We start from the raw sequence: 11,374 nt of genomic DNA, 5'->3' as shown, positions 1-11,374 counted from the left end.
TGCAGACGTCCCCAACAGCTGTCCCCCTCTTCTCATCATGGTCGGTCTGGACTCTAGCTCTAGTTCGTTGTCGTTCTACAGTCCTGTCCCCTCTGCGTGTGCCCTCTTGTGTGCCCACTTGTATTAAAGTCAGCCAAATAATTAAATTATACTGGTCCTTTCACTTTGGATGTCGTTAGTGTTAGCTTATATCATCATAGTTGGTGTTGTTATAAATATAATTACTATGGCCTTGTAGTGCTGTTTTTTTTATTGTGTGCTTGTGGGCAAAATTGCCTAATACTGACAAATCTTCTGTGGTAGCATTTGAAACGATATGTCTCAATGATATAGATGTCATATGAGCAGTGACATTGCAATGAGACAACAAAAACCCACTAAATGTAGTAAGTCTAAGCAATAAAACACTCTACAATGCACATCCAACTGACAAGGGTTTTCCTGCCGCTTTATACGTGTACATTAAGGGATCCATACAGTCTCAGTCGGGATCAGCTGCAGATCATTTTGCAGCAGCTGTAATGAGGCTCCATGAAAGGCCGCCTGATATGCTGAGGCTCTGCTAATCGTGCTTACCACAGTGTGTCATTGCTTTTCCCAGGCAGCAGAATCCTATCTTCAATGGCTGCCAAGCCCACAGCCCTGTCTGTTGCACATTCCCGAGTGAAACATCTGCAAGTGTAAACATTTATTTGGAGAAAAACAAATCCCATGGCTCATCCTATCCTGCTACAAGTAGTGTTCTTCCGACTGTGAATACGCCCTAGAAAAGAGAACCGGAATAGGTGTTTCAGCTGAATATGTGTGCTGAAAACACATTTTGGTCTTCATGAATAAGGACATTTTATGGTTTCCGTGTAGTCTGAGAGAATTTTACATGGATGGGGTAAGAGAAATCCCACCGAGGGGCGGTGACATCATCCCCCCCCCCCCCCCCTCGCTCACATCCAACACCAAACAGGGCCCGGGGTCTGGTTCTCGTTTGGGGCTACTCTTTTCCTTTTTTTCCTCTTTGCTCCCACCCTCTTCGGCCTCCTTTTTTCTTCTTCTGTGGATAGAGTGGGAGGAGGAAAAGAAAGGTGGCAAGGCTCCAGAAGTCGAGAGGTTTGTCCCATCGCAGACTCGGAGTCCGTACCACAGCTCCTCTGGTGAGAGACTAGGAGGTTGTCTGTCCGTCTCTCTGTCTTTGCTCCTTCTGCTCTCAGTTGCCCCCCCCCCACATCCTCTCCCTGAAAGACTTTTCTTATCATCTCTCCTCAAACCCCATGCCCCCCACCCCACCCCCATCACATCCTTTTTCATCCACCTCCCGTCAGGAAGAATTGGTGCAGCCAGGGGATTTACACCGGAGTATATTGCCCAAGAGGCCACTGTTTTCTCATTTGGTATAAGTGTTTCTTACAGTTAACGAAGAGAAGAAGACAATACCTTGGAATACATCCAGTTCCAAACAGGGTAAGTAGATTATAAATGTGGGCCTAACTGGGAAAGTTTGATGTTTGGTGGCTTACTTTTGTGCAAATGGTTGCAATGTGCATACTCAAACAAATCCTTTTTTGTTGCCTCCTTTGAGGTTGACATTGACAATGGCATGTGCATGAAATTGAACATACAGTTGGAATTCCAGTTGTGACTCGGGAGCTTACACTGTGTGCCTTGATCATAGAGTTGCAGAGGCCTTTTGACCTGCTCATAAATATCAGGCAGCATGCATTTATCTTATGAGCGAGAGCAGTAGTTTGGCGGAGAGACTCATGGAAAGGGCTAAAGGGGAACCACAGACTAGTCCAGAGGACTGAGATATATATTGTTATGGAATATACTAGTCGAATGAGTGTGAATGTGTGTGTGTGTGTGTGTGTGTGTGTGTGTGTGTGTGTGTGTGTGTGTGTGTGTGTGTGTGTGTGTGTGTGTGTGTGTGTGTGTGTGTGTGTGTGTGTGTGTGTGTTCCATATGCTTTTTCTATTTGCCATCATCTTTGTATTCTTATTTAGTTTTTAAGAGGTTTGGTATCTGCAACCTGACCTGACCAACGTTATATATGCAAACTTTATTCAATTCTATTCTTGAGAGAACTGAGACTTTCCTAGCATCAAAGATCCCAATAAAAATACCCGAGTATTTCCATACAGAGAGCTGCAGACTTTTATAGACTCAAACAAACAGTTGGTTATTTCAAATTGTACTACTAAATTATATCATCTTCAGTGATCTGCAATTGGATCAAAAATACAATCAGCCATATATTCAGTGTTAAAGGACGGAGTCCATTGTGCAGAACAGAAAACCTCAACAACTACTGTGCCCCAGCACACAGTGGTGGTTGAACAGATTGAGGCGATGCAACGGTAGCGCACACAAAGACCACACCCTCTCTAAGGCCGACGCAAGAGTGGAAAGCGTGAAAAGTCTATTTTCCACCCCACTGGCCAGATTTGGCCGGGCCAGCGGTCTTTGGGTCCCCTGGAAGAGGGGAGTGGGGGGTGGAGGATTGAGCCTGTCCAGGTGTGGGCCGTTAATCTTCATCGCCGCCTGCATGTCTGTCCAGGTGGAGACAGACAGTTTCCTCTACTTTTTAAACAAATATTTAAAGAAAAAAGGAAACATAAAATAATGTATAACTTCATGTGACAAAGGAACGGTAATTTTCACAACAGCGTTACATGCTACGTATCTAGAATAATACGATGGGATCCCGTTTTACTATGCTGGAGGCGCTGAATTCCCCGCCGCTCACCAGTGAAATGGAAAGTGAGGGTTGCCTCCGGCTTGTGCTGCTGTTTGTCTAAACATAAGGTTTACAAGCAGCCGCCCTGCACGCCCATATATAGCCGTACCTAAAGAGCACATTCAGGACAGACACCAAATAGAATCCCATTTTATTGGCTGTTGCCAACAGTCTCTTCTGCTGCTTTGGTTGATGGAAACAAACAGGTTTGCTAGTGTGAACAGAAGCGTGCCGGGTACCTTATTTACGAAGATAAGTCAAATTCAAGAAAAGTACTTTGGTTACTTTGTGGGCCTGTCCGTTGACCAAGGTCATGTGGACGCCCGGATAGAGGCGTCCTGTAGACGTAGCCGGAGCGCGGTGCTTGAGGGAACATCTGCTAGGTGTCAGACGAGCTCTAACTCACTGCTGGAGGAGCTGGCCGCCCTGTCTGCTGGCTCCTCCCCCTCGACCCAACCCCTCCTCTTAAACTCGGCCCTTGATCCGCCTCCATCACCTGCAGCACACATGTCATGTTCAAGAGGCAGAGCCTGGGCTAGGCCTGCCCTAGGACTGTGCTGTGCCTGCCCTAGGGCTGTGCTAGGTCTATGATAGGCCTGTGCTAGGCCTATGCTACGCCTGCACAGGGCCTTAGCTATTCCTGTGCTCGGGCTGCACTAGGCCTGTGCCTAGTGCAGGCCTCTGATAGGGCTGCACCGGGCCTTTGCTTGGCCTGCACAGGGCCTATGCAGGCCTGCACTGGGCCTATGTAGGCCTGCACTGGGCCTATGCTAGGCTACGGGGCTGGGCTTTGGGTAGCAGGGCCAGGTAGTGGGTCAGAGTGATTCAAACCTCATGGCCTTGTTCATTTCTTACCTACGAATGAAAGACAATAGGTACATTATCACACCCTTGATTATTTAATCTTATTTAGTGTCACATATTAGGAGCTGTGACAGGTAACCCCTTAACAAGAAGCAGGAAGGGGTCTGTCTGGTGAAGTGTTGAGAGAGGTGCTCATGCAACCTACGTGAGAATGTGAATCATAAAGCCCAGGGAAACACCTATTCAATGGAAGGGTTACTTATGATCGTGTGTGTGTCCGTGTGTGCCTGCCTGCGTGTGTGTGTGTGTGCTGCAGTAAGAAAAAGCAATAAACAGGCAAAGCCATATGCACATAGTGTGCATATGGCTTGGACTGTTTATTGCTTTGGATTGGTAAAAAGAACATATGTTTTTTTGGCAATGGACACCCATTATGGTGTCTTTATGCTTGGTTCATTATCACATGCCTTTGCCATGAGGGAACCAGAAGGACGGGGTGTATGCACTGAGTGCTGGAGACGGTTAGATGTTCTGTTCTGTACGGGAGGACGAGGTCGGTTGCTGTAGTTCCTGGGGTCACCCTCAGTGGGTGGCAGGCAGCGTGTCATTAATATTGTTTCCCTATAATCTTGTGGCTCTGACTGTTGCTGGTACAGTAATGAGGGGATGATTATAACATTATAGATGTGTGTTTTTGTTTGTGCATGGTTGCCAGTGATGTGTTCCTATGAACATGCTTGTGTATTACGTGTGTGTGCTTGTGTGAGTCTGTGTGTGTGTGTCCGTGTGCGGCTGTTGGTGTGTGTATGTGTGTGTTCATGTTTGTGTGTGTGTGTGTGTGTGTGTGTGTGTGTGTGTGTGTGTGTGTGTGTGTGTGTGTGTGTGGGTGTGGGTGTGTGTGTGGGTGCGTGAGTGTGTCTCTGTATTTGCGTGTGGGTGTGTGGTCTTGCCTTAAAAAGATAAACTTGTGAGGTCCGGCTTCACAATGTGCTTAACAGCAGCTATTGGTTTGCTGAGACACTCCTCAAGGAGGGCCACAGCCCGCACAACCTTGAGGGTCCCATAAAGGAGTGCTTTAAAGAGGTGTGTTTGTGGTGGGCTGGGCACAGGTGCTAAGAAGTAGGTTACATGGAACACGCACCTCGTGGCATCTCCGTGTGTCTCCAGTATTGACTGATCCTCATTAAGAAAACATTTTTTTGATTGATAAGTTAAGCCTACTAATTACCCCAACATGAAGAGCATGTGGGCGAGCGCCACTTGATGTTGTAGAATCGTATGGAAAAATGTGCACACTGGCCAGACTGGATTTGATTGGAATTCACTAGCCTTTGAAATACCGCTATTACAAATAAACTTTTACAATTTATAAAAGAAAATGTATTGCATTTTGTTAGTTGAGATAGATTCCTCTTGTTGCGCAGACCCATTTAAAGGTCCCTTGACATGCCGTTTGAGTTTGATTAGCCGTTACGAGCCTTAAAGAGAGAGAGACAGAAGGCCATAGAGATGTTAGCTCCAGATAGGCAGAGAAGAAAATATTGGATTTACGAGAAACCCTGTAATGACATGTAGGATGGCTGGCTAGCACTTAGCCTCTCAATCTGGAGGGGCTCAGCACTCTTGTTTTTGCGAGACAGTGAAGGAAGTTCTGAGATATCTCAGACTATATCACATAACACATCTGCCTTCTGAAAAATGTCTGGTTAAACGTGGGACTCAAATAAAAGTATTGTTTTAGCTGGGATAGTTTGAAACATTGCTTTGGAGTTGTAATTGGTAGTAAACTGCATTGTGACCACTGATTGGATGTCCCCAGTGAAGAGCCTAACCGAGGAGCAGGTAGTATGTAAACATGCTGCTGCAACCGTAACTCAGTGCGCCATAGGCAGGCCTGTGCTATGACAGCCTCATGCTAGTGTTTTATCATCCATGGTTTAGTTCAACTGCAGCTGACCCAAGACTTGCCGTCGCTATGTAAGCTTTTCTTTCAGCGCAGAGAGCAACCAACTTTCAATCAATTTCCACAAGCTTTGCAAATGTTTGCTTTTAATTAGAAAGAGTCACAGGACCTGGAGCATAAGCTATTAAACCACATGGAGCGAATTAATGATTTGTTAGTTGATGATGAGTCAATGATGTTTTTTTTTAACCTGCTAATTTTCCGGTTCTATTTTCAATATTTTACTTTCTGTTCCATTAAAAACTACATTGAGTCTGCTTAACCGGACAGTGATGTAATGTCTCCCCTGTCCACCAGAGGGCACTAGTAATGTAATGTATCTGAGACAGGAATCCTAGCCTTCTGTTATAGTTCAAAGTTTTTCAGTCTTACCCTTAACAAATGCACATTTATGTCACGTTTTAAGAAACCTTTAATTTCATTTTCGATTTTTGACACTACTATATAATGAACCACCAGTTCCTGATTACTCTGACCTCTCTGTCAGAAGGTCGCCTGGTGAAAGCCATTAGTTCTGAGGGCTCCCATGGGCCTCAGGCCATAAGCTTTTCTCATTATCCATCAGCCACTTAATGAGGAACACCTACTCACACGATTACCACTCAAGTCAAACAAGGCACGGTGTGGTTGCCACAGATGAGGGAGTGTAAGTGCATTCCCGCGTTGTTGCGTCACCTTTATCTTGGTCTTTACCATGGATTTTATAAACCTTGCACTGTCTATAACCAAATAATGTATTGCCAATAAAACCTGCGTGACCACCTGGCACGTACAACATTAGGAACAAATAGCACATCAGAAGATTTAAGACAGTAGAATATTTTAAGAATTTGTTTCACTGACTCTCTTGCTTTTGCAGTTCTCCATCTGAAAAAAAAAAAATACACACACACACACACACACACACACACACACACACACACACACACACACACACACACACACACACACATTGTTACTTTAGCTGTATTTGTTATATCCCTTTAACCTGCTGACAATTAAGCATTTAAAGCCCTGAAATGTAGTCTATTTAGTGAAGGAGCTGCTGTAGAACAAAACCATAACATGTGGACAGTAAGTGTTGAACATTAAGAGCAGGAACTCTGGGCTTTTCATTTTAAAAATGAAATGATGAAAGACCTTAAAGATAGCCAATTTGAATGCGTCATGGAAAGCTTGGACAACACAATTGCAGCATTCTGTGCTGCCTTGACAACATGAAGTCAACAGCCTGTGCTCCTTTGACAACACGATGACCACGCCCTCTGCTAACTCTGCAGGTGTCCTCGTTGGAGTGGACGATGGGGAGGCATCTGCTGCTACCGCTGTGCGCCCTCCTGGGCGTCCTGCTCGCAGGGTCCCTCCATAAAACCGAAGCACAGGAAGGTAAGGTTCACACGGTGCTGTTAACCTCCACAGCAGGGACCCCCCCCCCGTCATTCTGCCAGTAACGCGTTTCCCCCCAGTTTCCAGCAATGCACACAGCTGGCCTGAGGAGTGTGGTTATCTCATTGCTGCCAAACAGTGTGTCCAGATCTGGATCCACGAGGGGCAGCTCCGCCTGAGCGCAGCCAACACATCCCAATACAGATGTTCAGTTTAGCTCATTCAAATCCACAATTGGACCAATGGTTATTATCGTTAAATACAAAAAGGGAAATTCACACCAGCGCTGAGCATTGTTACAAGCTGGACCTATTGAGTCTCTTGACTTTGTGTTTAACTTAAGGTCTGTGGAAAACCAGAGTACCAAATCCAGTGGAATGGCTTTCCTATAATTCAAAAGTATATTTTTATTAGTACAAAAACATTAAAATTATCTTAATGTATTTCCTGAGAATAATGTTGCAGCAGTTGTAGTGCGATCAAATGAGAGGTGATGGTTTCGTTCATACACTGGACTTTGTACTGGGCTCTTTATCATCTCAATGGGTATCTCCTCAAAACAACGGCTTTTCTCTTTTGAAGATTGCGCTCAAGGCCTACCAGCCGATGTATACTTTCTAGTGGATTCGTCCTGGAGTATGGGCCAGCAGAACTTTGAACATGTCAAGCACTTTCTTCTGGGGGTCATCAAAGCGCTGCATGAGAGGGCGGGGGACAGCTTCCAGTACGCCCTGGTACAGTACAGCGCCACGCCCCACACACAGTTCAAGCTGAACACCTACGCCGCCGCCGAGGACGCCATGGAGCACGTGGCGGCCATGCGCTACCGCGGCGGCGGCACCCGTACGGGCCTGGGCCTGGACTTCCTGATCCGAGCCCACATGACCACGACGTCGGGCAGCCGCGCCGGCGGGGGCGTGTCCCAGCTGGTGGTGGTGCTGACAGATGGCCGCTCGCAGGACGACGTGAGTGAGCCGGCGCGGGTGCTGCACCTGGCGGGCGTGGAGGTGTTTGCGGTGGGCGTGCAGGGCGCCGCAGAATGGGAGCTAAAGGAAATGGCCAGCCGGCCCGCTGACTCTCACGTGTTGAGCGTAGACTCTTTTGTGGCCTTGAGGGACATAACGCAGGATTTAGTAGCGGGGATCTGCGGTGCGGTGAGCCAGGCTCTGGGCGCTCCCGTGGGGATGGAGGCCCGGGATGTGTCCGCAGGCGGGACAGGTAACGCCAGAGGGGTCGGCACTACCATACTAATTTTCCCACGTCATCAGACAGAGGCGGCTGCACAGCAAGCCTCCGTGGGGATCTAGGATTAACGCAATCAAGGGTTCTAACCACTATAACCCCTCACCACCTACCAGCAAGATTAACATCACTTGTTTTCGTTTGTTTTTTCTCACCCCATTTGATATGCTCATAACACAATTCACCAGACAATTATGCATGTTTATAGACATTGTTGAGCAACAGTTTGGTTGCGAATAGCCATGTTAAAACACAGTAATGCTTGAGCATGGAACAGTCTTAGCTGTGTATATAATTGCTAAGCTCTTTCCACATTCTCACACACACACACACACACACACACACACACACACACACACACACACACACACACACACACACACACACACACACACACACACACACACACACACACACACACACATACACACATGCAGACACGCCCACATACACACTTACATATATATTTGAGCAAATCCATAAGAGAACACAAAAGGAAGTGTGGCCTGTGATTAATAATATTAATAAGAATAATCTTATTGCAAAGGTTACTGGGCATTTTTACAATGGCTAACCTTCCACCACTGCTTGTATGGCGTTTTTATGTTTGTCTTTTTCATTGTCAATGTGTCAATCACTATAAAACATGTGATCTATTCTGCACTTGAAACAGTGATGAACTTGTATGGATCCATCCTTGATTAGCAACAAGTTATCATTTTACATTGTTATACAGTAATGTATTCCTACATTGTGTTAGGGTTAGGGCCTAACCCTTTAGGGCACAATGTTATTGAGTAATAAGTGAACAAATAAAAGTTACCTTTAATAAAATAAGTGAAAGATGGGAACTCTGAAGCAACAAGGATGGACCACAGGGTCATGACTGGTCACTTTATCTGGGGTCTGTAACATGAGTCTGCATGGTGTGGCTGAACTCAGTGGAGTAAATATTTAGCACAGGGGCTTCTGCACCTGTCTTACAGGCTTTATAGGCAAATCGTTTCATTAGATTATTCTAATGAAATATAACAGGCAAAGTCCCCCCTTAGTACTTTCAAACATAATCCATTATTATTTTCATAATTAGTAGACATCTGGTAATTAATAACCATAATTGCTAAAAAATACAGGAATTAATTAAAGGATAAGAATACAAAAAACAATTATATATCCCTATCTCCTTGGTTCAGCCTACATGTAGTATGATTTGTTTTGCAATGTTTGTGTTTTACAATTGAATGTAACTTGACACATGCAAAAATGTGCTAGCATGCAGTTTTTTTGTCCCTCACTGTTTTAACACATTCACTTTGTTGCACTTTGTTCTGTTTTGTCTCTCTCTCTCTCTCACTCTCTCTCTCCCACTCCTTAAAGCACAAGAGTCAGCCGACCTTGTGCTGTTAATTGACGGATCAAAGAACGTTGGAGCAGCAAACTTCCCCCGTGTGCGTGATTTGGCTTTGAGAATCATTGAGGGCCTTGATGTGGGCAGGGACACTATTCGAGTCGCCGTGGCCCTGTACAGTACTGACCCAGAGGTTCAGTTCTATCTCAATAGTTATGAGAGCAAGGCGGCGGTCCAGGATGCGGTGAAGGGCCTCTCCTTCACGGGAGGCGAAGAAGCCAACCTGGGGGCGGCCTTGGCGGAGGTGTCCGAGAGCCTCTTAAGCCAGACATCCGGGGGCAGGGCGGAAGAGGGCGTGCCCCAGGCTGTGGTGGTCATCAGCGCCGGGCCGTCCACGGATGACACTAGCGTTGGCGACAGGGCCCTTAAGAAGGCCAACGTTATCACATTCGGCCTTGCCATCGGTGGCACCACCGTCGCTGAGCTCGAGTCAGTAGCCTCTGACAAAAGCTTTGTGCTAGAAGCCCCTGATTTCCAAACGGCAGCAAGCATGGGTGACCAGCTGCGGCCGTACATTGTTGGGGTCGCCCAGCGTACCATTGTGGTTCAGAATGAGTTCACTGAAGGTATGTTTCTTCACTGCATGGAGGGTGGGGCAGCGAGTGTTGGTGATGCTCAAAGCAGATCAAAGCAGATAGCGTTTACGAGGTTTATAGGAAGTATTGTGACATATAGTTGGGCAAGGTAAGAATTCCCTGTGAATAGTTACCTAAAGAAATGTGTATGCGTTGGAATGATCACACCTACAGACTTAAAGAGCCAGTGAGCCCACTGCTTCAGATTGAATATGAACACTATGCCACAACCCGGGTCACAACCCAGGCCAACTTCATGATACTTTTTCAGTTCCGGCATTGTGAACACGGGTATTAAAAAAATCGCAGCTCAGATGGAGCTTTACCATATCTACACACACTGTGGCGTTAGACGGGTCGCCCAGACAGATCTCCACGCGTCCACACACACTGCCCAGACAGAGCTCCACACACACCGCCCGGACAGAACTCCACACGCACCGCCCGTACAGAGCTCCACACACACCGCCCGGACAGAACTCCACACACACCGCCCGGACAGAACTCCACACACACCGCCCGGACAGAACTCCACTAACACCGCCCAGACAGATCTCCACACGTCAACACACACACCACTCATACAGAGCTCCACACGTTCACACAGACTGCCACTGCCACATGGTCGTGACGTCAGACTACCTTATCCGAGGTAGTCTGACGTCAACGACCAAGTGGCAGTGGCAGTGCGGTCTGTGGGAACGAGACTATTCCTCTAAATTTGGGACTTATTATTAGTCACTGACAAAATGGCATAGATTACTGTGTTTATGATCATATAAGAAAAAAAAGATTTATGGTTTTGGAATCGATGGCTCTTGAGACTATGGCCCCGTCCACACGAAGCCGAAACGGGCAAAACTGTAAAGGTTTCAATTTATCCGGTTTCAGAGTATCTCCGTAAAGACGGAGTCAAGCGAAACCGGGTAGATCTGTAGAAACGCTGTAGTACACATTCCAGGCCCATAAGGGGCGCTGCTTCTGCTACAGAAATCCAGAAGAAAAATAAATAATAAGAAGAGGCGAGCATGCACACAAAGGGTGAGACTCCGCGGCCTTAACAGTCATTGGCTAGAGGGTCGAGGGGTGGGGCGATGACGTCATGGTTTACGGTTTCAGTCGGTTTCAGGCGTCCACACAAATCCAAAACGAAACCAGGTAGATTTGAAACCACCTCCGAGGGTGGTTTCAGAAGTTTACGGTTTCGGTCAGCGGATTCGCCGTTCTTCGTGTGGACGGAAGGCCGAACTGTACAAGGCCTTTGCGGT

At 46.7% G+C, this 11,374-nt stretch overlaps 1 protein-coding gene across 3 annotated transcripts in view; it reads left to right on the top strand.

The window, feature by feature from the left end:
* The first annotated feature begins 1,145 nt into the window (after positions 1–1,145).
* col6a3 (collagen, type VI, alpha 3) overlaps positions 1,146–11,374 on the top strand; it is an 83,063-nt gene continuing 72,834 nt past the window's right edge. The window contains exons 1-4 of one of the 3 annotated variants that reach the window (XM_030339118.1): positions 1,146–1,455; positions 6,776–6,881; positions 7,464–8,099; positions 9,501–10,097. In XM_030339118.1, coding sequence (XP_030194978.1) covers positions 6,797–6,881; positions 7,464–8,099; positions 9,501–10,097 — 1,318 coding nt within the window. In that variant the 5' untranslated portion in view covers positions 1,146–1,455; positions 6,776–6,796. The remainder of the gene's footprint in view (positions 1,456–6,775; positions 6,882–7,463; positions 8,100–9,500; positions 10,098–11,374) is intronic. The other 2 variants (XM_030339119.1, XM_030339120.1) reach the window with 2 other exon arrangements.

The sequence above is a fragment of the Gadus morhua genome, chromosome 17, assembly GCF_902167405.1.
Source record: "Gadus morhua chromosome 17, gadMor3.0, whole genome shotgun sequence".
NCBI classification, from domain to species: domain Eukaryota; kingdom Metazoa; phylum Chordata; class Actinopteri; order Gadiformes; family Gadidae; genus Gadus; species Gadus morhua.
This window is presented reverse-complemented; position numbering and strand designations above follow the sequence as displayed.